The following is a 27803-nucleotide window of genomic DNA, read 5'->3' on the forward strand; positions in this document are numbered from 1 at the left end:
ATGTCATTTCCTCCGAACACCTCTGAGCTGTCCTCACAGTCCCAGTTTTATCCCAGGACGTTTTAACTCCCCGGCTTTCTTTCTCGGTTGCCTTGATGAACTCCCACATGGTTCATATGTGCTAATAAAGTAATGATGAACATGAATTACCTTTTTTGCTGTTTCCTGAGCACAAAACCACACGGTCACTAAACTCACCCCCGCAGAGGAAGGAGGAGGGCCAAAGTGGTGTGGTGGTGAAAGGTTCTTGATGCCGCCATGTGCTGCCATGGGACCAGCTTCATGTGGCTGCTCTGTAAGTACAATCTATGTTTCAGCATTCATTTATCTATTTACTGCATGTCGGCTGAGTTTGGATGTTATTGACCGCCACACGAAAAACAGGCGACACAGAAGAATCTGTAGAGCTGAAAATACGACCGAAGAGGACTCTCTGAACCTTCAGAAAGTTTCATCACTTCACCACAAGAAAAGACAAAATCTGAGCCGTTTCCACTCACACGGTTTTATTCTGGTGTAGATTTATTCATCCTCAGCCGGGGAAATTCAGGCAGCAGCAAGAGCAGCAGAAAAGAAAAATCTGAAATACTAAATAAAAGTTGACTATATATGTATGTTTTATACAAGAAGTATAAAAAATATGAGGAAAAAAATAACTATATAACTATAACTATATTTTGTTACAACAAAAACGAGCTTATTATTATTATGACCATACAAATCCGTTATTTTTAAATTCTCATGTATTGAAGTTTAGAGACTTGGTTTATTATAGAACAATGCAAATTATGTTTAAAGTAAAAAATAAAACACTACCAGACAGCGTGCGTACGTTTTTCAGAGTGTCTGAGAGTAAATATGAGTTGTGAGATGGAAGCAAATCTGTGTTACCAAAAGCTAAAAAAGAGGTTAAAAGAAGATGTGTTTCTTTAAAAGGGGTTCAGCTGTGGAACAGTGCTGATCTCAAACTTAAGCAATGTACTTCTTTTGTTATGTTCAAAAAATCATGATGTGGATTTATATTCAGGAGTTATGGCTGTAATTGAAAAAAGGGGAAAAGAGATATGTATGTGCATGAGTATGTATGTATGTATGTATATGTATATATATATATTTATTTATTTATTTATTTAATTTTTTTTTGTTTGTTTGTTTATTCTTTCCACTTGACACCATGAATTGTGTATCTTAAGATGCATAGTAGGCGGGCATTAACAAGCTTTGCTTCTGCCTGAGCCTTTTTCAGTCAAAATTGTTTTGTTTTTTTTGTGGTTCTTTTTTTCTTTTGATGCTTTGAAGTGTATATATGACTGACTAACTATAAGAACTATAAAAAATAAACTGCCCAGAATTTGAGGAGAATTTCACAGTTTTAACAGAAACTGCCCACAGCGGGTGAAGACGAGTTGAGTCCAGTGTTCACTGCTGCACAGTGATGAATATAAATGTGTCACAGGAGAATAATAGTGAATATGCACAGGTTGAGGACTTAAAGAGAGTAAAAAAGGTGATATTGCACAAGATATTTGGTGTAGGTGACTGCAGCAAACATAAATCACATATTAACAGTGTGAAAATGGACCCAGTGCCTTTATCTTTAACAGGAAGTTTAAGTTGAACAGTGTTCAACGACTTTCTCACATCGCACCGCAAGAAACATCCTGCCTCAACGAGGTCTTTGTTTTACTGTGGTTCAGGCTAAAGAGCTGGTCCGAGGTCAGTGCTCCAGGTTTCACCACTGATCCACTAGAAGCTGGTTTCACCTTCAGAACCGCTTTCAGAGTTTTCAGATTAAAGTAACAGTGAAAATAATCCAGAGCAGACGCTCGCCGAACAGATAAAAACGACCTGAATAACGAGCAACCGGTCGGCAGGTTGGTCAGCGGCGCCACTTGGCCCTGCAACTTAAAGTGGAGACATAAAGGAACAACGTTTGGTGAGCCAGCAGCTGGCTAGTTTAGCTTAGCTTAGCATAAAGACTGTAACGAAGTGCAAATGCGAGCAGCGCTAAAGATCACTGATCAACACAAAACCTGAAGCTCAGCAGTTTGCAGGGCCGACCTACATGTGTTTCCTGGCCGGGGCCTTCATCTTCCAGGACTCTCTGTGCAAACGTTCAGTTTCTGATAAACCTTCAGACTCAAGACTTTTTTCTTGAAGCTTTATTTAAACAGCCGTAAATCTCACTGACATTAAAAATCAAACCTGAACAAAAAGCCACCACTAACACAGAAACGTGTGTTCTTTCACACACAGATGCTCTGTTTTTGGACAGCAGTGTGTCTCTGACTGTGAGTCCCAGCAGCTCGCAGCTGTTTTCTGATGCATCTGTGTCTCTGAGCTGCGAGGAGGACGACAGCTCTGCTGCATGGACGGCGAGGAGGAACACGACCACAGAGACCAGGACTTGGTGTGAGGACTGGGGAAAACCAGCTGGCTCCTCCTGTAACATCAGCTATATCGCCTCATGGGACAGCGGAGTTTACTGGTGTGAGTCCGGAGAGGGAGCAACCAGTAACACCATCAACATCACTGTCACTGGTAAGATCAGACTGTGGAGCCGGTGCAGATGAAACTGTGTGGAGATGGATGACATGCTGTTTGTCTCTGTGTTGAGGTGGATCAGTGATCCTGCAGAGTCCAGTCCTCCCTGTGATGGAGGGAGATAACGTGACTCTGCGCTGTCAAACAAGGACCCGTCCCTCCAACCTCACAGCTGCTTTCTATAAAGACGGCTCGCACGTCAGGACAGAGCCTACAGGTCACATGACCATCCAGCACGCGTCCAGGTCTGATGAAGGTCTCTACATGTGTCACATCAGCGGTCATGGAGAGTCTCCGCCCAGCTGGATCACTGTCACAGGTGAGGAGATCAAAGATGATCCTTCAACCTGGACAAAGACTGTCCACCACTGCAGGATGCATGTGTTTTAGTCATGCATGTAACGGGCAGGGATGGACGCCTGAATGAGGCACAGGTCCAGGGGTCCATGACCACGAACAGATGAACACGTCCACAAAGAGGTACCAAACGATCAAAAAGAGACACACAGCAACCCGAAGAGACGTGCAACAACGACACAGAGAGCACAAAGACGCTAAAATCAGTCTGGAAAGCAAGATGAACAAAAAAAAAGACCAAACTGAAACTGCAAAGAGCCACAAAACAGCTTTTAAATGATTTCTCATTTTTCATTCACTTCAGGGACGCCCACCATGACACCTCCCCCGTCCTCCACTGCTGGACTCTTCTCCTCCTCTTCCTCCCCTCCTCCTCTGGTGGTGTTGTTGTCTGCTCCGCCTGCCTGTTGTTCGGTGTTACTGGTCGGACTGGTTGTGCTGGTGAGACGATGTGTCCGGAGGAAGCCTACAGGTGAGGCACAGATTCCTCTCACACCTGTTGGACAGCGAGCGCGGGGGCGTGTCCACTGAACACGTCCTCCCGTCGTTCGTTATTTTCTCTCATATAGAAGACACCATCATCCACGTCACTGCTGTGGACATTCAGGCTGCAGACGCTGCAGCAGCAGCAGTAGGTGCGTTAATGGTTCTCGTACCTGTACCTGGTTTTGCAGCCAGTGATCCGGCTGCAGTGGACTCTGTGAGCAGAACAGAAGACGTCAGTCCTGCAGCGAGCACGACGACAGGTATGATCAGTGTTAGCATGAGTGTTAGCAGCTCTGTGGACACCTTCAGCTGACTTTCATCTGTTTCACTTACTGAGTGAAATGTTTCCTCAGCTACATCCCTGGTTCCCAACATGAGGGTCCCGACCCCGCTTTGGGGCTTCACAGGGGGTCGAGCTTCTTGATTTGAAGGGGCACCAGACAAACCTTTTATTAAATATCCATTAAGACTACGTCTCAACATTTCACTCGTTTCTGAAGGAAACTATGAATCTGTATTTTTATATCATTATTGAAGGTGTAGACTCACACGATGAAGAGCCGAACACGGAGCTTCACTCTCAGCTAAAACATCCAAAGAGCCGACAGGAATGATCTGCTCAAAACTCTTCCAGATCCTCGTTTTCCTGCAGCGGTGGAGCTCATCGTCTGAGTTCACTGCACAGTTATTCAGCTGTTGTTGAATAAAACATGTCAGGCAGTCAGAGAGTTAAAGGAAAAGGCTGGAAGCTGTGATCTAAAGGACTGTTCTGCTGAGACACTGGTGGTCCCCTGAGGATGAACCTGAACCTGCCGGCTCAGCACAGTGTGTGTGTGGTCCCCTGAGGATGAACCTGAACCTGCCGGCTCAGCACAGTGTGTGTGTGGTCCCCTGAGGATGAACCTGAACCTGCCGGCTCAGCACAGTGTGTGTGTGGGTTCCTGAGGATGAACCTGAACCTGCTGGCTCAGCACAGTGTGTGTGTGGGTCCCCTGAGGATAAACCTGAACCTGCCGGCTCAGCACAGTGTGTGTGTGGTCCCCTGAGGATGAACCTGAACCTGCCGGCTCAGCACAGTGTGTGTGTGGTCCCCTGAGGATGAACCTGAACCTGCCGGCTCAGCACAGTGTGTGTGTGGTCCCCTGAGGATGAACCTGAACCTGCCGGCTCAGCACAGTGTGTGTGTGGTCCCCTGAGGATGAACCTGAACCTGCTGGCTCAGCACAGTGTGTGTGTGGTCCCCTGAGGATGAACCTGAACCTGCCGGCTCAGCACAGTGTGTGTGTGGTCCCCTGAGGATGAACCTGAACCTGCTGGCTCAGCACAGTGTGGGTGTGAGTGCAGTCCAACATGAACCAGGTCTCTGTAGTCCTTCACAGCTGTTATATATTATATATATTATATGATGTTATACAGACAGAGTTTAAAGAGGGGCAGGAAGAATCCGTTTCTGGTTCTATCAGTTCTAAAACAACACCATTATTTTCAGGGTAGTACTGTGGATATTCTGTGTTTTACATGTGCTGCAGTAGTACTAGCTGTAGGTATACTGACAGTACTGTTGCATTACTCGTATTAACGTCATTTTGTCTTCCAGGGAGGGATCCAGTTTATTCAGCAGTAAAAAGAAGTAAAGAGGTCACTTATGGACAAATAGTGATCAGAGCAAACCGCAGCAGAGGTACGAGTCAGCTGTCCACCGTCTGTTCTCTAGAGAGGACGAGGACTGACCAGAACCCTGAAGAAACCTGACCGTCTGTACTGTTTGTTCTGTGTTCAGGGCTTCCAGCAGCGCCGCCGGTCATCTACTCCTCACTGAAGTCCACGTTCACACCTTCACACCTCCACAGCAGTCCAAGCAGTGATGTCCAGCTGCAGGTTCACTGTCCACTAACTGCTCCACAGAGGGGATCGGTTTAAGGACGCGTCGGGGGTCTCCAGGAAACACCTCGCTCAAAACGCCCTCGCTGCTGGACTCTTATTTATTAGAGTTTTCTATATAAAAGCTTTTTGTGACAAACCTTCCACTACATGTTTAAAATGCCCAACATACTCAAGAACATGTGTGATTATTAAATATCAATCATGGTCGTCAGGGGAAACGCTGCAGCTTCCTGTTCGTAAGAGCCAATCACTGACTGACTCGATGCAGGCAGACGGCCAGCAGGTGGCAGCAGCTTCACTCTGTTCAACACATGATTTTCACCAGCATAAAATCTGAACAGGAGGTCTTCAGAAAAATCCATCATCATCATCATCTTCACCGCTGAGTCAGCACAAACACATGTGACAACCTGTTCGACAGCACGTGTTCACTGCAGGTCCACCTGCTGACGGTCAGTTTGTCTGCCTGCAGGTAAACACTCACCTCAGCTCCAGCATCATCAGCTTCAGGTTCTGCCCATAAACAGTCATAACACTGAAGCCGCTTCAAACCACCTCCACACTGTTTCCCTGCTGTCAGACTGGCCTCCTTCAGCCTCGGAGGCTGTGTTCGGTCCCGGCGCTCACAGTCCAGCAAAGTCAGCCATTAGGACTGCTAACCTTTGCTGCCATGGTAACAGGACATGAGGTCTGGGTGTCCGTGTGGTTTTCCCCTCGCAGTCCAAAGACATGCAGGTTAACACCAGACTTTAGCTCACACACACACACCCTGTGGCTGTGACACACCTGTGTCCGGCCTGCTCACTTCACGTTCAGGTGCGATGCTTTACAGGCCATTAGTCTTATTTTTAGTCTCTAACCAGAGAGCGAGTTTCCTGCTCGCTGCTTCAGAGAAAACCACGGCAGCGACAGCCGACAGAGAGGAAGGAGGCGGTTTCAGTCGGTGTGACTGATAAATGTTAATGAGCTGACCTCAGATGGAGGCTTCATCTTTACAGCGGCTGCCCGGTAAGAAACAGTCCACCCAGTTATTAATAATGTGTTCAGTATTTTCATTACACACACGCAGGCCTTGTAACTCCAGGACTTCAGGATGCTCAGCAGCACCGGCTGCAGCGCTGAGAGCAGCATCCTTGTTGCTGCGTGCTGAATTCATGCTTTTATTTTGAAGCCAAACCTGGAAAATATATATTAAACATAAACTGCACCAAATCAAATGAACCCTTTTGTTCATTTTAGGAAAACTCACCGATACCAGTCCCCCTTCCTGCTTCGCCGCCTTCTCCTCGTCCCGTCATGTGGTGGTGGTCTGTTTTACCTTTCTGCAGTCTGGTTCTGCTGGTTCTGCTGGTGAGGTGCTGCATCCAGAGGAAACCTACAGGTGAGATCTTTACTGCGGACTTATTCTTTTAATAAAACCCCCCCTCACCTCAAAGCTCTGCAGCTTCAGATCAGAGCGAGGAGGGGGAGCGATGTTTGTGTGTTCATGAAAATATAACAAATGTCAAATCAGTGTTTTTCAGTGTGACTGTGTTGTACCTTGTTAGCAGATGCTAGCGGCTCTGTGGTCATCCAGTTTCCTGTTTCTGATTCTGACTTTAGATAAAAGAGAGAAAGATGTTTCTAAACGTGCAGATGAATGTAATCTGTTTTATCTTTATATTTTACTGAACATTATTTCTGATTGACTTGTCTAATTAATATCAAGTAAATTAATTTGAGGACTACACCTTGTGTTTAATTTTCCTTGTTAAAGTGAATCAACATTTCTCATTCTGTGTATCTGTGGATTCACCTTGACAGACTTCACAGTGTTGTCCTTCTGTGACTTCCTGACTTCTCTTGCTAGCAGCTCGGTGTTTGGTCTCTTTTCATCAGCAGTGTTTAAATACAAAACTTAAAAACTGTGAACTTTAACAACTCTAAATCTTACATGTAGAGCTTTTATCAATGTCTGCTTCTGATATTATACAAAATAATGAATCATCGATCTTAAATAATCTGTAGAAGAAGCTGAACTAATACTGCTGCTATCAGTCAATTACATATTTATTCATTTATTGAAGCATTTAATGACAGCATATATGTAGTTTCTGAAACTCTCCATGCCATACATCCATTACCCACTGCGGGTCACATGAGGCGTGAGCTGATCCCAGTCTGGACCACTGGTTTAGACTCAGCAGCTGTTTGTAGGTCTACTCTTCGCAGTAACTTGCTCTCCTGAAGCTGCTTTTTCTCTTTTGGTGCTGTGGTGAAATGAGTCATCTTCTTTCTTCTTTCTTTGCTCAGAGTTTCCAGCAGAGCCAGAGGTCACACCTTCACACCTTCACACCGGTCCAGCCTGACGTCCAGCTGGCCCTTACTGGTCCTCAGTTACTGGTCATTGGTTGATTTTAAATGTCAAAGCTTCGACTCCTGCAGCGACAGAGAGACAGCTCATGTTGAGAACGTGTGTCTTGAAATGGTTTTAAGTCACCTGCAGTTATTTTCGCTCCACTTTCCTCTCATTAGAATCTCATTCAGACGTTTCTGTTGAATCTAACGAGACTTTTCAGCTGCTGTGTGGTTAAAGTGATCAGCTTCACATCCTTCATATCACCTTCATGATTTGTGGACTGTTTCTCTGCAGGATCAATAAACCTGATCTCATGTCTCGCCGCTGTTTCTCGTGGTTCCTCTTCTTCTGGTTTGGATGTGGCTGAGCGACAGTTGAAGGGTTTTGGTTGTTTCGTTGGTGAAATACTGAGAAGATCGAGCCTGTTAATCATCAGATGCTGCTTTTCACGTCTCTCTGTATTAAAGTCGAGCTCGGACATGAAGCGATCAGCTGGCTCAGGTGGCGTCATTTAAACATCGTGTTCACGTTGTTTCAGGAGGAGTCGGGTGTCCATGAAGACACAAACATGCACACAGCACGCAGTATATGCAGGTTCATTCAACCGCAGGTAAACCTGCTAAAAACAGGTCAGGAGGGGGAAATATCACAGCTGTGATGAACATCTGCTCACAGGTGGGTCTGCACGATGACCACGATGAGTGACCGACAGAGTGATATTTGAACATGACCTCGTTTGTCTTCACAGCCATGTTTTCTACATCAAACTGAATCTTTATTTATCCAACGCGGCAGCGTGGTGACCAGGGTTTGTTCTGCTGTTCCACGCCTTCTGTCCTCTCGTCTGCTCTGTCAGGTCAGGTCGTCACACCAAACTTTCACTTTTCCTCTCAGACGTGCAACAAAAACAAATGAAAAACTCAACTTAAATCTATTTTTTGAGTCAGAAGTGGTTTCTGTGTATTTATTCTGCCTTGAAGAACTTTGTTTTATTTCCTTCTGGACAAAGATTGACAGACTGGATTTTAAATCAGCCCCCCTCCCCCTGAATTCATGACGATCTCTCCTTCACAGATACGTAGACCTCGATACTGAATGTTTTCATTTCCTGTTTTATATGACGCTGTTTTAAATCAGCAATAAAAATAATTATTAAAAAACGAGGACATGTCGCCCCAAAACAAAAAGAGAAAAGCTGTTTAATAATCTGGGAAATTAACTCTGGATTAAATCTGAGGATACGGTCTTGGAGTTCTTCTGGGTTCAGATCTAAGATTCAAGACCCACATCAACACATGATGAGAGCTTCTTTCTCCAGCTTAGAAACAGCTGAAGCACGACCGTTTCTAAATCAGACAGATGCTGAAAAACTGATCCATGCCCTTGTTTTACCACAAAGATACCACGAAAGTAGTGGTCGAGGGGGGGGGGGCAGCGGACGTAGCCACAGAGCGCAGGATTTAAGATAGCAGGTGGAGCCCACACAGTCTGTGCCCCAAAGACCTCCCACCCTGCAGGTGAAAGAGGTGTTCCCACACTTACCTGGTTAAAAAAGATTAAACATGAAATGAGATAACACCACATAGCCCCCCCCCTCAAAATATTTACCAGACACCAAAATGAAGTCTCAGAAATGTCTGAAATATTCGGATTTGTCAGAATGAATTTACGAGACGAGGCCACAGACACCGTGGATCTACATGTTTGGTCTAAATGACGGCCTAAAAATGTCAACAAGTCAAAAATGTCTTTTCTTTCTTTCTAAAAAAAAATGTATAAAACTTTATTCACAAAACATTTTATTAAAAAAAAAACATGCAGTCGAACAAAACTGAGTCAGACATTTTGGTTTAGAAGTGATGCTCCGTGGTGACATCATCAGCGGCTTCATCATACGGTCGGTCCAGTCCCTCATCGTCCTCGCTGGTCGGAGACATCGCCATAGAAACAGGCCGGTTCCTTCCTGCAGGGTTAAGTAATAATGTTATTGATGATCTCATCACAGTTTCTGTCACATGAAGCATGTTGTGATAAGGACAGTGATTGGTTGATTGGTTGATTGATTGAGTCAATGATCACTTAATCAATCAATCAATGTCCTTATCAAAACACAGTTCACATTTTGGATGATGGTGATGAAATGTGTTCAGACTTCATGTTCATATAATAATAATAATAATAATACATTTAATTATATTAAGTTAAATTGTGCAGGCGTAAACAACAGTTGAACTGAAGAATTGCTAATTGGCTAATAAGCTGCTGAACTGTTCAAACTTAAATTAGAAACACAACAAAATGTCCGTGATGATCAGGAAAAGGTCAAACAGGTCAATAATAAATGTCTTTAACTGTTCACTCCTGAATGAGGCAGCAGGAACTCTAAACGTTAGCATGCTGTTTTTAGCATTTAGCTCAAAGCACTGCTGTGTCTATGAACGGCCTCAAAGAGCTGCTAGCATGGCTTCTTATTAGAAGGTGAGTGTTACCTGTGTGACAATAGAAAGACACCATGAGGACAGTGGAGATGCAGTACGGCGAGATCACCACAAGGTGGCGGATCACTCTCAGCACAGACTGGGTTGGATCTGCGGCGGACGGGGCCGTTTCATGGGGATCTAGAAAAACAGACATTTCCAGCTACACAGTTCACTAAAGGAACCCTGAATTTATCCTTGTTCAGCTTTCAGTTTCCATTTCTGCTGACTGTGAGGTTTGTTTTCTTCAGTTCAGTCAAACCCCAGCGAGGCCCAACGTCACAGTCCGACAAGACAAACCTTCCATTTACGCTCCGACCAAAGTCTGTCTTCCAAAAGTGTCGAATAAACCAGCGATTAATGTGCTGGTTGGCTAAGCAGCTTACCAACTGTTTTTATGCTACCAACTAAATATGTGTAATACTGAACATAGATTTCTGTCAAAAGCTCTTCATAAATATAGGAATATTACAAGCTAAGAGTGAGAGCTCTGTCATGGAAGCAGCATCGGGCAGTGGTTCAAAGAAATGTCTTTATGTTTACCATTGGAAAAAAATACATATACTTTAATGGATAGGCAAGAAATGTTTCAGAAGGTGTGGGGGGGTTATATTTGGTATATCAAGAACAAAGATTTGTCGAACTTGCTGAGCGAAAAACTGGGACAACAGAACTCCTCCCAGTACAGGACCACGATCAGGAGCTGCACTTTATTTTTCTTTCACCTCATGGACTCAAATGCTGATTTTGAATGTACCTAATGTCTGTTTATTTGTTTGTTTACCGTTAAATATATGTGTGTAACTTTGATATATCTGCACAAAACTTTAATAAATATATTGTTTTAAAAAATATGTGTAATGTTTCCCCCTAACCTGATGACAGATATTAAAAATAAACAATGACATTCTGAATATTTACTGTAGGACACACAATGTGACATGACCGACATATGCTTTTATTTAGTGATGCTAAGCTAAGCTGATGGGGTCTGTTGCTCCTGTGTGATTTATAATGTCTCCAGACCACCAGGTGTCACTGTGCTCCCTGTTTCCAACGACTCAACGACTGATGCTAAACGAGAAAATCTTTTTTTTTTTACAACGACTCACCTCGAACAAACAGCCAGCTGGGCGGAGACTCTCCATGACCGCTGATGTGACACATGTAGAGACCTTCATCAGACCTGGACACGTGCTGGATGGTCATGTGACCTGTAGGCTCAGTCCTGATGTGCGAGCCGTCTTTATAGAAAGCAGCGGTGAGGTTGGAGGGACGGGTCCTTGTTTGACAGCGCAGAGTCACGTTATCTCCCTCCATCACAGGGAGGACTGGACTCTGCAGGATCACTGATCCATCTGAACGTGGAGGCAGAATACATCGTTATCACACGTGATGCTCACCACGGAGGATGAAATGGCTACGAATGCAGCTAATATCTGACGCGCTAACAGAGGTAGTGTGGTCAACTTATCTGACCTGTAACTGATTTTCAAAATAATGTCACTTAGCTCGGCATAATAAGATGAATATTACGAACTCGAAGTGCAGATTTCTCTGTGTGCGCTCACAGCCTCTCCAACTATAGTTTTTGGGAGCTATGCTAGCCTACGATGCTACAGCGACTTCCTATTTGCATGGTTGATTGCGCTACGGATGTTTTACACAAGTTTTAATGGTGCAACCTGAAATCCCCATCAATAGTTTGAAAGTAGCTCGTAGATGTTTGGGAACAGTGGCGTGCACAGAGGGGGGGGGGCAAGGGGGCCACCGCCCTCCCTCGTGGCCCAGTTTTTGAAAAACGCGCTCTAAAGTGCCCTCTTGGACTCCAAAACACATGCTAAAGTGCCCTCTTGGGAGCCAAAACACGTGTTAAAGTGCCCCCTGGGAGCCAAAACATGCTCTAAAGTGCCCTCTTGGACTCCAAAACGCGTGCTAAAGTGCCCTCTTGGGAGCCAAAAGGCGTGCTAAAGTGCCCCCTGGGAGCCAAAACGCGTGCTAAAGTGCCCTCTTCAGTGGCGAGGACACGCTATATGTGCCCTTTTTTTCCTTTCCGCCCCTGCCCTTCAAAAAGTCTGTGCACGCCACTGATTGGGAAAGTCTTGACGGTCAAACTTAGTGATGCGCGATGTGATGAGTTGATTTATTGCTCGTACCGTAGACGGTGATGTTGACAGAGTTGCTCCGCTGCCCTGCCGGAGACTCACACCAGTAAATTCCGCTGTCACGCTTTTTGGCTGTTTGGAGGACGCAGCCAAAGGGTGTAGAAGTCCCCCACTTTGCTCCACATCGTTGCAAGCTCAACTTGTCGCCAGAGGTTGTGGTTCTTGTGGCCCTGTTGACTTTCCATCCGCCAGCGCTGCTGTTGTCGCCGCAGCTCAGAGACAGATTGTCGTACTCGAACAGCTGAGTCGAGTTGGGTGACGCTGTGAGTAAGGCTGGATCAGAAACACCTGGACACACACAGACCTTCACTGAGCAGGATCACATGCATTCAGCTGCAGTTCCTCTCACATCCACTAGATGCTGCCCAAAGAAAACTCTCTGTAGAGTCAACACAGTTTTCATCCTCTGTGCATAATTTTATCTCTTCTAACGTGAGTCTGAGGAGGAAAATTCAGGTTCAGGGTTTTTTTTTACAGCGTTAGTCACATGCTAGCGCCACACTGGTTAACTCCACCAGAAGATTTATAAAGAAAATACAGTGTCAAATGCTGATATTTACCTTTCATCAGCAGCCAGCTGGGTGGAGACTCTCCATGTTCACTGCTGCGACATTTGTAGGAACTTTCATCAGACTTGGTAAAATTGCGGATGGTCATGTGACCCGTAGGCTCAGTGCTCACGTGGAGGCCGTCTTTATAGAAATCAGCGGGGAGGTTGGAGGGAGAGGTCTTTCCTTTACAGTACAGAGTCACATCATGTCCCTCCATCACAGGAGGGACGGGAATGTGCAGGATCACTGATCCACCTGGACACAGAGACAGGTGGACAACGTGTTTGCACTGATCAACTAGAGCATCTGATCATGGCTGCTGAACGTCAGAGGAAAAATATCACTGAAATAACTGCGGTGGGAAGGTTTACTGAAGAGAAGCAGGGGTTTGGTGATGTGGGAGGGTAGATGGCTGGTGAAGACAGAGGACGGAGCAGCGAGGGTGGAGGGCGTGGGCGGGCTGGGGTACGCACATGAGAAAAACAGTTAATGACGGACAAGGAAGCAACACAAGGAGGGGCTTTGTGAAGGCACTGAAACCAGGAAGGCCTGAAGCGTGTGACCACGGCGGCAGCAGCTGAAGGGTGGTGGTGGGGGGGGGGGTTAACATGGCGATGTGTTGGAGAGGTGAACAGCTGATTGGTGGCAGGTGTGAAGGTTGATCCAGGATCCAGGAGGCACCACAGACTGGGGGCTATTTGAAACTATTCAAAGTGGCTGCTGTTGTTTTGCCAGGTGTTCAGGATGTTACCTGAGTTTATTATTCCAGGTGGGGCTGTGATCATAGAGGCCATGTGAGAAAAAACTGTGTGTCAGACTCTGTACTGTATGCCTGAAAGTCCAGTCACTCAGGATCTGGTCCTTCTCTGAGCTGAACTCGACTCACTTCCCTTTAAAGTGATTGAAATGAAAGTCAGATTTGTTGTTGGTGTCCTGAAACAGGAAGTAGAGGAAGCACCTGTTGCACCTGCGGGCGCTCTGTCATCTTACCGGTTACAGTGATGTTGACGGTGTCGCTGCTGTCTCTGTGTTTGGACTCACACCAGTACACTCCACTGTCAGACAGCTTGACCGTCTTCATGTCGCAGGTGGAGGAAGTCTGGCTGCCCCAGCCTGACCCGCACTGGGACAAGATCTGTTCCGAACTGGGGACACATCACCTCAGTGTGTTAGTCATCTACACACACCTGTGTGAACACGTGAAACCTAAAGAGACTCACCACAGTGATTCTGCTTTATCACCCTCGACTAGCAGAAATAAACCTGCACTTTGTTTATTCGTCGGGTTTTAGCGAAACCTCGTCCCTCACTAACGGTTTCTTGCATGTTCAGCGGCTTTATTTGAATTTACTGCTGGATTTACGTCCACTTTGGGTAATTCTGCACCTCATGACCAACATCTGCAGCAAAGTGAAGTGACGCGACGTAGCTGGAGGTTTGCAGCAGGTCAGATGTCACAGAGCTTCATCCTGTTATTAACTGTGACCACGATCTTTCTGTTCGCTCATACAAAGCGAATGCTTTCAAAACATTGTGACTGAATGTAATGCAGGTTACACAGACCCGGAGTCCTTGAATCCACCACCAGCAGGGACCACCATAAACTGTGAAGAGTCTCATTACGACAACGTCACCAGTGTGGCTGAAGGACTGTTAACGTGCTTTGAGTGGACGTTAAAGGATAACTTTCGTTTTTTACAACCTGGACCTTATTTGTAGCATTAAATACGACCATTTACTCCCCCAGACAACTTTGGTGGCATTTGGAGTCGTTTGAAGAAATTAGCCCCAGAGGAGCGGCGCGTATATCCGTATAATGCGAGTACTCGGGGCATCCATGCGCAGCCTCTATATAACGCATAATCTGCAGAAACTCGTTCATATTCCAATATTTTGTTCTGATATGCTGGTGCTATTCCCCTCTGAGCCGGCGGTCAGCCGTGTTGTGGCCGGCTGCTCGCAGCGCCCGGCGTTCGGTAATGACATCATCCACGTCAGAGGTAGTTGCCTAGAGACGCCGGATGTTGATAACATGCCACCACGGGCTCAGAGGGGAATAGCAGCAGCATATCATAACTAAATATTGGAATATGAACAAGTTTCTGCAGATTATGTGTTATATAGAGGCTGCGCATGGATGCCCCGAGTACTCGCATTATACGGATATACGCGCCGCTCCTCTGGGGCTAATTTCTTCAAAACGACTCCAAATGCCACCAAAGTTGTCTGGGGGAGTAAATGGTCGTATTTAATGCTACAAATGAGGTCCAGGTTGTAAAAAACCAAAGTTATCCTTCAAGACTGGAATCATCATTACATGAGCTGAGCTGCACAGCGTCTGCCACTACGTGTAATTGCACTTTGATATTGCAGAAGACGAAGCCGTGACTGTCAGAGGGTGATGAAGGTGACTGAACGATGTCTGTGAGGATCATCGGCGATGAAACCAAACACTGATGGATGAAAGCAAACTGACCCTCTCGTGTATCTCCACACCGTCCATCCACCCGAGCCGAACTGCTCACAGCTCACAGAAACCTTCTCATACTCGAAATACTGAGACCTGCTGGGAGAGACCGTCACAGAGGCTGGGGGGGACAGACAAAGACAGACGCTGATTAGAAACCTCACTCAAACACACTTTTAGATTTTCTTTTTTGGACTTTTCAGTCATCGAATTAGTAGAAACATCATTATTAACCTGAAAAGGGCGCAGGACTTTGAGCACTTTGATGTGATGTTTGGGGTTTTTCAGAAAACGCTGGTGAAGTCTAACATGTGGATGTGTTGAAATGAGGTTCAGAGAGAATCTGACATCATGGCCAAACTGTGAGACTTTTCCCCCTACGTTGTTTATCATCACGAAACATTTCGAACCTCTAGCATAATCTTCTCCTGTGACTGGCGGCTCAGACGGTTGGTGGTTTGAACCCTGCCTCCTGCAGGTCAACAGTGGCGGCACGGCCTCCTCTCAGCGGTCGGTAGTAAGACGAGAGGTGATAAATACGTGATTCTATGAGAAATTATTAGCCCTTTCTTATTATAATCTGGGGCGTCATCAGATCATAAAAGAAGGACGTGTGCGCCTGCCACACACTTCAGACCAGCGTACATGTGGTTTCCTGTCGGGGTCTGATAAGATCGAAGGCACATTCACGAGCGTGCTCTTCTTACTCGACTCTTTGTTGATCTTCTCTGTCCGTCTAGACTCCAGACGCTGACAGCGCTGATCTGCAAACAGGTGATACAGGAAGTGTCGACGCGCTCGGTTTCACAATGATTCAGATTTATTGAAAAAAGAAACATGAACAAAAACAATGTCCCTGTATATTTACATCCGGATCTAGACTCTGAACACCCGCCACCCTCCCCGACCACCTCTGGCCTGTTGCTGACAAGTAGCCGTGACAGTTAACATCCAGAGGACATCAACGTGTTTGACAGGGACCTTCGGTGCTTCTGTCCCCTCGTTTGCCGTCATCTCTCCACCGTCTCTGGAGAATAAAAGCTTCCGTCACAGTTTTTTTATTTCGCTCGGTCTGCCTCTGTCGCTGCCTGCAGCCTCTTCGTACTCCCCCCAGACCCACCAAGCATTTCTGAGGAACTCTCCCCACCTGTCATTCTCCACCTGTCCACTAATCCAGCATTCGGATCGTCAGTCCCGTCGCCTCGTACACACGACGCACGAAAAGAAAAGTTCAGTACTGTCACATCTGCTGCCAAAACACCTCCAGCACAGATCAGAGGGACCCCGCTCTGTCACTCCGGGACTGACCAGGTGCAGTTGCTACCTGGACTGGGAGAGGACTTTACCATTACTCCAGCTTGCCCTGCCTGCTCCACATCCTGCTCAGCAATCTTTCATAGTTCCCACCACCCCCAGCAGTTCGCCAACTAGCTCTCTGCCGGCTAGCAACGGGCCTGCTAACCTGTAGCCTGCTCCCCAGTCATCTAGGGTTGAACCTAAATCTGTGTCGTGAGGTGGTTGGGTTGGTCAGGTTTCTTGGTTTCATCATGGTTAAAAACGCTATTTGGTTGAGGTTAGATGCGCTCCGTCGCCTTGGTTACAATAATAACCACCTTGTTATAGTTGACAATGGTGGCCATACTATGAAAAAATTCAGCGTTGGCTGTTGTTTGGAAACAGGAAGTAAACGACAGCCGACAGCCGTCCACCCCGACCTCCCTCCTCTGTGGACTCTGGACTCTGTCGCATCACCTGACTTCCTCCTTTCCTCCAATCATAACTGTCAGCTGAACATCAAGAGGTGTCTTTTGGGGCGTCTGCTGTCACAACTGATGCCGTCTTTTTCTGGGGAGGACGGACCTGATGTACGACAGCCGAGCAGTCTTCAGACAGACAGGAAGCCGTGAGCGGCGGGCAGCGAGCACACACGTTACAGAATATATCAACGTCCACAGCAAAATCCCAGTAAATCAAACCAGTAATCAGACTGGCCTGTTTCCTGAACAAAGAGTTTCACTTCAGTCTGTCACACATGAGGCTTGAAACTTACCACGACTGCAGGCAGACGTCTGGCAGATTCCCAACAACACTGAAACAACACACACTCAGGTCAGCGTGTGTGCGTGCGTGTGTGCATGTGTGTGTGTGTGTGCAGAAACATACATACATTTGAGCAAATCACACACTGAAACACTGAGCTCCACAAACGTCTGTCAGCTGTGTTTGACACATTTTTAACAGTTTCACATCTCGACAAAAGTCAATGAAGCACATCTGGACCTGCCGAGGTTTGCCTGACTGAAGTGAAGTGAAGTGAAGTGAAGTGAAGTGAAGTGAAGTGAAGGGAGCGTTTTCTGTACTTACAGAGGAAAAGCAGAGTTACCCTCATGGTGTCTGCAGGCTGCAGCATCACTGACCGTCAGGCAGCACATGCAGCGAGAACATCCTGTTCAACCAACCACAGGGAGGGCGGGAGGAGGACGTGAACCAGCGCTCATCACAGCTCAACATATGTCCTCCGTCTGACTTCATCTGATCTTCATCTGTTTACATGTATTTAATGTGTTTTCATGTCTCATTTGTCAAAATGCTTTAAATCTCTGGTGTCATTTATTTGTTTTTTGCTGTTTCCTGTTCATGTGAATAAAGAGACAAATTAAAAAAGACAAAGTTCACATCCTGTTTATCGAAATATTGAAAGTGGCCTCGTGTCCTTTCACCTCAAGCCTTCAAGAACAGCACACGCATCATCGTAGGAGTCTGTTTACTTAAAGAGTTTCCGTGGAAACAAACCTGGGGGGACTTCAGTGGGCAGGTATTAACATTAACAGGTGTCAGGTAAACCTTTATCGATGCTACGTCGAGTAAAGAACTCACAAGTTCTGATAATTCAACAGGTGCTGTCATGGTGTTCCACTGCTAATACTGAAGTAGTAGAGTTACTGCCACTACTGCAAGTACTACTGCAAGTACCACTGCAAGTACCACTGCTAATACTGAAGTAGTGCTGCACCAAGTAGAGTTACTGCCACTACTGCAAGTACCACTGCAAGAACCATTGCTAATACTGAAGTAGTAGAGTTACTGCCACTACTGCAAGTACCACTGCAAGAACCACTGCTAATACTGAAGTAGTAGAGTTACTGCCACTACTGCAAGTGCCACTGCTAATACTAAAGTAGTAGAGTTATTGCCACTACTGCAAGTACCACTGCAAGTACCACTGCTAATACTAAAGTAGTGCTGCCACAGGTAGAGTTACTGCCACTACTGCAAGTAGCACTGGAGGTACCACTGCAGGTACCACTGGAGGTACCACTGTAGGTACCACTGGAGGTACCACTGGAGGTACCACTGGTTCCACGGTACGGTGGTCGGTGTTGGCAGCTGTTCCTAGCAGCTCTCTGTCTGACGCTGTGCTGCCTGCAGACAGCTGCACTGTGGTCTGAGCTGGATGGGAGAGAGAATGTGGTTCTATTCGCAGAGAAACAGGAAACAGAGATAAAACTCTGCTGAAGGTTTGTGTTTTATTACACATTCTGCCACATACGTTTGCTTGTCTTTGAAATAATGGCCGTTAAAGGACCGAAGCGAGTGATTCTTCTCTGTTTTTCTGTTTGTTGGTGGAGGAGCTCCTTGCTTTCTTCACAGTGGTGAGAACTTTGTGTTCCAGAGGGAACCGATCAGCTGTTAAACACACATCCACGTCTTTAGTGAGAAGAGCTGAAGAACAAAGAACTGAGATTCGTTAGCGCTCTTCATGAGTTCAGATGTCAACCAGGAACCAGGAACTGACGAGTAAACTGTGATGGAAGGAGTACTCGTATCTTTTACTTCAGGAACATAAGTAATCCTGCTCTGCAAAAATACTCACAAATAAAATCCAAACAAAAGTTTAACAGCAAAACGGACTTCAAGTGTTTAAGTAAAAAGCAAAAGTACTTGAATACTTGTACTTAGATAAAGTATTCAAGTAAAAGGTCCCTTTCAGAGAATTATGTAATTAAATATAGTGCAATATTATTACTGATGCTTTAAATTTACATTTAATAATCCTTTATATGCTGTTGGATAGTTTATTCTGTAGCACAGCATCATTTAGGACTGTGATTATTGTGTTTACAAAATCTTAATCTGTAAAGTAACAAGTAACTAAAGACGTCAGATACAGGCTGTGCAGAAAAACTCAAGTAAAGTAAAAGTACCTCAAAACGAAGCCAAGTGGGTCAAATAAACAATATTTACTACTTTAAGCAGAACTGATGACGACAGCTGCGTGTACATTAGCTCGCCAACTCAACATGTACAAACTGCATTCAGCAAAGACCAGCGCTGCTAACAATGTATAACTGAGCTCCGACGTCTTGCTGAACTACAAACAAAAAATAACAATAGTTGAAAAATGCTAATACCACATTGATGTGTAATTATCAGTTTTAAACTTAAATATACATCTGCGTCAACATCCAAGCAAAAGCCCCAATAAGTCCCACTTAGAACTAGATTGTACAGAAGTGCCCAAAAATAAAACAGATGAATATGAATATCTCACATTTCTTATAATAACAGACCAGCTAACAAACAGAAAATGGCATTCCACCCAGAAACAGAATAACACATACAAAATGTAAGGAATGACAAAAACTTAGATTTGCTTATTTCATTCTACGACAACGAGACAGTTAGTTAAAATCCTGACAGAAAGTTATTATTCTATATTATTTTTTATCATTCCTACCTGTCACCTGTCTGAAATATTGGCACTGAGCTTCTGTTGTGTCAGAATATTGAATCATATCAGTCGAAAAGCTTAAAAGAAACACACAGCAAAGATATTTCAAACAGCATCTCTGCAGCTACAGAAAGTTCACTTAAGAAGTATAATATATAACTTTTTGTCCAATCAGAAGCCTCATAGCTTGCTTTCAAGGGTCACATTGTCTTTCTCTTGACCAATCCCATTGCTGCTTGGAGTTGTGGCTCTGCCTTCTGTCTCATCTGCTGGGATTAGAGAAGATCAAAGATGTCATTAAAATGTCTGTCTGTCTCAGGTTGGTGTAAGGCATGTAGCTGTGACGGATTGAGGGCCAAGGAATGCACTGTATTCATGAGGGTCCTCACAAGTGTAGAAAAACAAACGTGTGTGTGTGTGTGTGTGCGTGCTGACCTTTGACCTGCCGGGCCAGTAGGCGTGGTCCTGCCAGTCCAATACCCAGTGCACCAATAGGAGCTGTGGTCAGGATGGCTAACACAGCTAACGTTAGCACATTCAAACCAAACTTAATTAAGGTCTCGTCCCCCTCCTCCCTCGCCATGTCCAATGCCTTGGAGCCAATAGCAGCCTGATACAAAATAAACAAATAGGCACAAATAAACACACGTTGGACACTTCTCATGTCAGCTGAATGCATATGAGCATAAACATAAAGCTGCATTCCCATGAGGGGTTCAGGAGTGGATGGGAGCACAGGAAACACGATGGATGGAATGGCTGCAATGACGCAGTGATGAAAAAGACCTCTACAAACATGCTAAACTGAAGGTTTCAAGGACAAAAGCTCTTGGAGAAAGTTAACGCTCTTCAGTGGAGTTTGATGTTCAACAAGCAGCTTCCACAGACCACATCCTGACAGAGGCGCTGTTCTGCAGGTAGGTTTGTGCTCTGCAGGAACAGAAGCTGCTCTGAATCTGCAGCTGACTGAAAGCTCCTTCAGGTGTTCAGGCTGAGAGGTTTCAGGACATGAAGAGTCAGCAACAGGAAGTGAACATATTTACTGTTTAACATGGAACCAGCTGATGTTTCTGACAACCTTTAACACGAAACAACTGAGCTGCAAAGCAACGAGCTGCAGCTGGGAGAAGACTGACCGACCAAAACCTGGAGAAAGAGCATCATCATGGATACCATCGGACATCAGACTCCTCAGCAAAGAGAAACAGTTCCAGCCAACACGTCAGAGGCATTATAAGGCATTACAAAAAGCTGAATGGCCCTTGATCAGAAAAAAGCCCCCCCCCCCCCCCCCCTCTATTCTAGTGGTCAATGAGGAGGTTCTGCAGGTCCTTTGGGTGGCTACAGTTATCATTTATAAGTTTGTTGTAGTCATAGAAGAGGTTTTATGGGTCTTTTAGGTGGTTCTTGTCAGTGATGAGGTTCAGTAGGTACAGACCTGTACAGTGGCTTTAGGAAGCCAGGCCACAGAAATGAAGACTTTCTCCTTCAGTTTGAAGCCTCCAAAATGAACCAGCAGGAAGGTGACAAGCATGCGGATCACCAGACCAATACTGATACAGGCCAGACCCAAACCTGAACACAGAGAGACCAGATCAACAAAAAGTGCAAAAATTGATGAATAAGGTGTTTGTTGCCTGGTCCAACTGGTTCCTAGTTACAGAGACCAGGTCCAAATAAAACTCAGTTTGTTTGTGTGCTTGTTTTGAGCATGGTTCCTACCCACTGTGCTGGGGCTGAGGGTTGCTATGGTGATCTCTGCTCCAATCAGTCCAAAGAGGAGCGGCTGGAACACATCCCATGATCGGCCCACCATGGCCGCTACCGGGGCCTGGATATGAAGGTAAATGTTAAAATAAACTCAAACACTCCAGATTAAACAGTTTCACTGCTATAAACAGTTCACAAACATGATGAAGTTGCATAAACAGGACTTCATTCAGGTGCTTAATCCAGATTAAAGTGCTTCTGATGCATGTTACCTTGTCTGTCTTCCAGCCCAGAGCAGCCAGAAAGGCCAGGACCAGCGTACAAAGACCACCAGCTCCGGCAAATCCAATAACATGACTGAAGAAGACCGAAAATATGGACAGAGCCAACAGCATGAGCGTCCTCCTCAACACAAGGTCCTCCTTCAGGAAGACAGGAAGACAGTCAGACAGGAAGGAATTCATGCAATTACAGTTAGATTTAAGATTCAGAAGAAAGTAGAACAATCAACCACACCTGGTCTTTGCTGGGGAAGCAGCACAAGAACAGACCCAGGATCAGCCCGGCTATGACCCCTCCCACCACCTCCAGCAGACCCTTCAGTATGTTCATCCACGTAGAACCTGGAGAACGAACACAGCACATAGAATAGAATAAACTAGCATTTAAAGGAACTAAATAGAACAGAATAAAATAAAATAGAGCATGTTCTCCTGTATCGACCTGTAGAGAAGGCAATTCCCAGGCAGGTAGAGAATCCTGTTATGGCCAAAATATCATCAAAACTCCCAGCAGCCATCAGCAGGGTGGGGATTCCCTGAACAACAACACAGAACATTATGAGAATGTTAATAGAACATCACAGAATATCAATGGAATATCACAAAATTTCAACAAAAAAGTTCTGGGATCATGTTGGTGATTCTAGTGGCCTCAAAGACGGTCTAAAGGTGCTTTAAGAGATTCTAGTGGGCCTTTAGGGGATTTTAGGTGGTTGAACGCCAAATTAGGATCTCGGAGTGGTGTTAGACAGTGGTCTCCCCTGCCATTATCAAAACATCAGTAGTTCAACACACTGAGAGAACCATGATAAGGAACACTGAAGCTGTTCTGTCGAACAACACCTCCTAACACACTGCATGCTAGGGGATTACTTAACTTTGGCATCTTTTTGTACATTAATTAATCCTTTAGGTGGTTCTAGTGGTCATTGAGGGGGTTCTATGAGTCCTTGTGGAGGTCCTAATGGTCACTAAAGGGGAGTTTAGAGTGCCTGTAGGCCGTTGGCTTTTAGTAGTCCTTTTGAAGGTTCTTGTTTTTAATAGGTTTTAATAGGTTCTGTTGGTCCTGCAGGAGGGTTTTGTTGTGGTGGACATCTTTAGTCACTCAGGAGGGTCAGATGGTCTTCATGGAGGTTCTACAGGTGGTTCTAGTGGATGAACTTGAGAAGGTTCTTGCAGGTGATTCTAATGATTTTGAGGACATGCCAACACAGATAACGTGGAACGTTTCCACTGACTGACTCTCCTCTCTGGCTGACCACCTGCTCCCTCTGGTGGTTTTCAGGTGCAGCAGCAGGTGATGGTTTACCTTCTCCACTCCGTATCCTTCTCTCTGCAGGAGCAACATGGAAGGAACCACGACGGCTGGAGACACTGCAGCCAGGACGAAACTACACACACACACACACACACACACACACACACACACACACAAACACACACACAGACAAACACAGACAAACACACACACACACACACACACACACACACAGACAAACACAGACAAAACACACACACACACACACACACACACACAGACACACACACAGACAAACAAACACACAGACAAACACACACACAGACAAACACAGACAAACACACACAAACACACACACACACAGACAAACACACACACATAAACACACACACACACACACGCTGTCTGTTCAGCACATTCTTACGGATATAAATATCTACAACATGTATTACATATGAAGTGTGTGTGTGTTTTCTGCAGCTTGTGTGTGTTTGTTACCCCAGTATGAAGCCCCAGACCCAGGGCAGAGCCAACAGGAAGTGAGACACCACGGCAACGATGCAGGCCTCCACCACACAGGGACCGATGGCAAGACGCACACACACCGCCTTCAGACGACTCAGCGCCTGCATTCACGCACACGCACACACACACACACAGAGACACACACACACACACACACACACACAGAGTCACACACACACACAGACACACATGCACAAAAGTACATCAGCATGGTCATGAAGTATGTTGAGTATATTTTATTCTGTCTGTGTGTCTCTGCGTGTCTCTGTGTCTCTCTGCGTCTCTGTGTGTCTCTGTGTCTCTGTGTGTGTCTTTGTCTCTCTGTGTTTCTGTGTCTCTGTCTCTCTGTGTCTCATTATGTGTCTCTGTGTGTCTCTCTGTGTCTCTCTGTGTCTCTGTGTCTCTGTCTCTCTGTCTCTCTGTCTCTCTGTGTCTCTCTGTCTCTGCTCACTGCAGGGTCCAGGCCCAGTCCGGCCCTGGTCAGGATGATTGACAGGGCGATGTTCCTCAGGGCTGCAGACCAGTGGTTGTCGATGTAGACGGCGTCGGTGATGTAGGGAACGTTCCGCAGCAGCAGACCTGCCAGCAGCATGCCTGCAACAAGTTTCACCTTTAGAAATATACTGACTGAGTGAACGGGCTTCAAGTCAAACCAAAGACCACGCAGACATGAATATAGAGGAGGACATCCTGACAGACTGAGAACAAACTGGTTCTGTGTGGTCTGAGTTGTGCTTTTCACAGAACAGACAGAGAACGTTTCAGAAGAACAACATGAGCCGGTCCTACAAGAACTAATACAGTAAACGATCGGATCAATAACCCAGAGCTCACTGAGACGGGGTTCATCGTACCCAGCAGTGGAGGGAAGGGGGGCAGCGTGGGCAGCTGAACTAGTCCCACCAGCTTCCCCCCCAGCACAGAGCAGATGAAGAGGATGACGATGCCAAACAGGTTCCCTCCAGGTAAACACTCCCGTCCTGTGATGGACCAGACGACCCCGAAGAGCAGCGCAAACAGACACACTGTACACACACAGACACACACAGATATGTTGTTATACTGGTTATACTGGGACACAGAGGCTGGGAGGACTGGTTATACTGGGACACAGAGGCTGAGAGGACTGGTTATACTGGGAAACACCAGCAGACAGACACGGGGAGTGTTTGTTACCTTTCGTGATGAGCAGGTTAATGAGTCCCTGTGGTCGAGGACATCTGTCCTTCAGACTGATGCAGGTGGAACAGCAGGAAGACGAGTGGGACGCAGCCATCTTCACCTGAACACACACACATTTATTACCAGAACACTGATGTGTGCAACAGCAACAGATTGCTGCGCTAGCAAAAACAACACAGGAAGCTTTAGCAGCAGTAATACTGAGGATCATTCATTGATCGTTGCTCCTGAATGTTTACTTCAGTTGCACAGTGATCCAGCAACAACAACAACAAAAGTAACAACAACAACAGCAACAACAACAAAAATAACAACAGCAGCAACAGCAACAACAACAACAACAACAAAAGTAACAACAACAACAAAAGCAACAGCAACAACAACAACAACAAAAGTAACAACAACAAAAGTAACAACAACAACAGCAACAACAACAAAAATAACAACAGCAGCAACAACAAGAGCAACAACAACAACAACAAGGGGCAGCCATGGCCTAGAGGTTGGCCCCCATTAGCCGGCTGATGTGCCCTTAACCCCCCCAATATGCTCCCTGGCGCTTGATTGCAGCCCACTGCTCCTGTGTGTGGTTCACTGCATGTTGCATGTGTGTGTTTCTTCAAACAGAGACGGTGAAGTGCAGAGAACTAGTTTCACAGTCTTGGGATCAATAAAGTAAATTTAAAAACAACAACAACAACAAAAAATGCAACAACAAAAGTAACCACAGCAGCAGCAACAGAGGTGTGTGTGTTATAGTGTGTGTGTATTATAGTGTGTGTCTGTGTGTGAGTGTGTGTGTGTTTTACAGTGTGTGTGTGTGTGTGTGTGTGTGTGTGCGACCACTCACCCCCGCCGTGTCGTCCACTTCGTCCATCTTCCTTCGCGGCAGCACGGTGATCTCTCTCTCCTCCTGACTGACCTGAACTTTACTCCCTCGCTTCACCGCAGACAGGTGTGTGTGTGTGTGTGCATGTGTGTGTGCATGTGTGTGTTTGAATTGGCCATTGAAACATGAGACATGTCGAGTGTGTAAAAGAGAGAGAGACACAGTGAGTTAAGTGTTGCACTTTGTCCACCTCAGCACAGGTGAAGCTATGTGTTCCATGACACGTGTGTAAGTGTGTGTGTGTGTGCAGGTGGGGGGGGGGGGGGGGGTAGTGCTATCTTTGTGAGGACCAATCTCAGTTTTGAACCATTGTAGTGAGGACATCTCTGCATCGGCCGCTTAACTGAAGTTAAATTAATAGACTGACATTCACTTCCTGGACACCCCACCATTACTACGACTAAACCTAAGCTAAGCTAAGCCTAACCCCGACACTAGCCTTAATTTAAACCCAGCCTCAGCCCAGTCTGCACTCTCAAATTTAATGATTTACATTATGGGACTCGTGTTTTGTCCCCATAAGGAAACGAGTCCCCACAATGTCACTGTGTGAGCAGAGTTTACCACAACATGAGCCACACACACACAGACACACACACACACACAGCAACACACACACAAACACACACACCCACACACACACACAAACACACACACAGACACACACACACACACACACAGACACACACACACACACACACAGACACACACACACACACACACAGACACACACACACAGACACAGACACACACACACACACACACACACAGACACACACACACACACACACACACACACAGACACACAGACACACACCCACACACACACACACAGACATACACACACAGACACACACACACACACACACACACACACACAGACACACACACACACAGACACACAGACACACACCCACACACACACACACACAGACATACACACACAGACACAGACACACACACACGCACACAGAGACACACAGACACACACACACACACCCACACACGCACACAGAGACACACAGACACACACACACACACAGACACACACACACACACAGACACACACACACAGACACACACTCTTTTCACACATTCCTTCTCCATTTGTTCTTTTTCCTTCCATCTTTCTTTCTGTCATCTAACAAACAGTGATTATTGTTTCGTCACAGTAATCATTAAACAGCAGATACACTCACTCCCCTCACACACACACACACACACACACACACACACAGCGCCTCCCTCAGGACAAACTGGTTCGACTCTCAGAACAGATGAACCGTCAGTGTGTGTCGTCCTCTGTCAGCAGATCGATCAGATCACATCGGATCAATCGCTTTGTTTCAGTGCAGCAGCAGCAAGTCATCACTCAAATAATATTATACTCTGCTGTGTGTGTGTGTGTGTGTGTGTGTGTGTGTGTGTGTGTGTGTGTGTGTCATCATCATCAAGACAGCCACACAACCAGCCAATCAGCACTCTGGTCCAACAGAGCAGGAGTTCACACATACTGAACTGTTCACTGAAACAGGTGTGGGTCTGCGTTCAGGTGGTGGGCGGAGCTACGCTGTGAGCGTGCTGTGAAGGTGTGCTGTGAGCGGCCGGTACCTGTCCGTCATCACTCGTCCGACAGTATCGCCTGGTGGCTTCCTCGTCCATCATCTGTGACAAACATTTCCGGAGCGAATGTGAGCACAAACCTTGCGTTGAATAACTGAACTCTGTCACATGATCACATTTCTAACTTCTCAGCAGCGAGCGTCACGTACGTGATGACTTCAGTCCTTCACAGGAAGTGATTAAAAAACTACTGACCCATAAAAACATTTCTATTGTTTCCTTTCACATCAATGACAAACTAATTCCTGAACTGTTTCACAGCTGTAAAAGCACAAGCCTGACATGCCACTCCCCTCAGCGACGGACAGGAACAGATCAGTGCAAACTCACACCT

General features: G+C 45.9%; 3 protein-coding genes across 8 annotated transcripts; 1 reads left to right on the forward strand and 2 right to left on the reverse strand.

Moving 5' to 3' along the window:
* Positions 1-183: 183 nt before the first annotated feature.
* LOC121626865 (low affinity immunoglobulin gamma Fc region receptor II-b-like) lies at positions 184-7918 on the forward strand. 4 transcript variants are annotated; one of them, XM_041965586.1, is made up of 9 exons: positions 184-295; positions 2257-2541; positions 2618-2863; positions 3206-3373; positions 3471-3647; positions 4985-5068; positions 5168-6279; positions 6511-6652; positions 7564-7918. In XM_041965586.1, exons 1-7 carry the CDS (start codon positions 259-261, stop codon positions 5305-5307), a joined length of 1137 nt encoding a protein of 378 aa, XP_041821520.1. In that variant the 5' UTR covers positions 184-258; the 3' UTR covers positions 5308-6279; positions 6511-6652; positions 7564-7918. The 4 variants fall into 4 exon arrangements, with proteins under 4 accessions (XP_041821520.1, XP_041821521.1, XP_041821522.1 ...); XM_041965587.1 differs by having other exon boundaries at positions 3576-3647; XM_041965588.1 differs by lacking the exons at positions 4985-5068; positions 5168-6279; positions 6511-6652; positions 7564-7918 and adding an exon at positions 3925-4478.
* A 1513-nt stretch (positions 7919-9431) lies between these two features.
* On the reverse strand, positions 9432-17697 carry LOC121626864 (Fc receptor-like protein 5). 3 transcript variants are annotated; one of them, XM_041965582.1, is made up of 9 exons: positions 17634-17697; positions 17320-17358; positions 15279-15390; positions 13793-13947; positions 12812-13057; positions 12243-12539; positions 11199-11444; positions 10099-10227; positions 9432-9572 (listed from the first exon to the last, which is right to left on the reverse strand). In XM_041965582.1, the coding sequence occupies exons 1-9, from the start codon at positions 17677-17679 to the stop codon at positions 9460-9462; spliced, it is 1383 nt and encodes a 460-aa protein (XP_041821516.1). In that variant the 5' UTR covers positions 17680-17697; the 3' UTR covers positions 9432-9459. The 3 variants fall into 3 exon arrangements, with proteins under 3 accessions (XP_041821516.1, XP_041821517.1, XP_041821519.1); XM_041965583.1 differs by lacking the exon at positions 17320-17358 and having other exon boundaries at positions 17634-17661; XM_041965585.1 differs by lacking the exons at positions 17320-17358; positions 17634-17697 and adding an exon at positions 15504-16117.
* A 2166-nt stretch (positions 17698-19863) lies between these two features.
* Positions 19864-27496, reverse strand: LOC121626863 (sodium/hydrogen exchanger 9B2). The gene is made up of 14 exons (XM_041965581.1): positions 27458-27496; positions 25808-25897; positions 24952-25057; positions 24630-24800; positions 24227-24369; positions 23749-23876; positions 23302-23383; positions 22435-22528; positions 22228-22334; positions 21984-22133; positions 21724-21832; positions 21440-21576; positions 20437-20611; positions 19864-20267 (listed from the first exon to the last, which is right to left on the reverse strand). The coding sequence occupies exons 2-14, from the start codon at positions 25832-25834 to the stop codon at positions 20182-20184; spliced, it is 1515 nt and encodes a 504-aa protein (XP_041821515.1). The 5' UTR covers positions 25835-25897; positions 27458-27496; the 3' UTR covers positions 19864-20181.
* Positions 27497-27803: the final 307 nt, after the last annotated feature.

Source organism: Chelmon rostratus, chromosome 23 (assembly GCF_017976325.1).
Source record: "Chelmon rostratus isolate fCheRos1 chromosome 23, fCheRos1.pri, whole genome shotgun sequence".
NCBI lineage: Eukaryota > Metazoa > Chordata > Actinopteri > Chaetodontiformes > Chaetodontidae > Chelmon > Chelmon rostratus.

Coding starts and splice junctions, on each gene's coding strand:
- LOC121626865 (XM_041965586.1), top strand. CDS start 259: ATGTGCTGCCATGGGACCAGCTTCATGTGGCTGCTCT. Junction 3,648..4,984: donor TGCAGCGAGCACGACGACAG/GTATGATCAGTG, acceptor TTTGTCTTCCAG/GGAGGGATCCAGTTTATTCA. Junction 5,069..5,167: donor CAGAGCAAACCGCAGCAGAG/GTACGAGTCAGC, acceptor TTCTGTGTTCAG/GGCTTCCAGCAGCGCCGCCG.
- LOC121626864 (XM_041965582.1), bottom strand. CDS start 17,679: ATGCTGCAGCCTGCAGACACCATGAGGGTAACTCTGCTTTTCCTCT. Junction 11,445..12,242: donor TGTCAACATCACCGTCTACG/GTACGAGCAATA, acceptor CTCCACGTTCAG/ATGGATCAGTGATCCTGCAG. Junction 10,228..11,198: donor CAGCTGGCTGTTTGTTCGAG/GTGAGTCGTTGT, acceptor CTGTTTTTCTAG/ATCCCCATGAAACGGCCCCG.
- LOC121626863 (XM_041965581.1), bottom strand. CDS start 25,834: ATGGACGAAGTGGACGACACGGCGGGG. Junction 21,833..21,983: donor TGGGCTGGAAGACAGACAAG/GTAACATGCATC, acceptor CTTCATATCCAG/GCCCCGGTAGCGGCCATGGT. Junction 20,612..21,439: donor TTCCTAAAGCCACTGTACAG/GTCTGTACCTAC, acceptor ATTTTGTATCAG/GCTGCTATTGGCTCCAAGGC.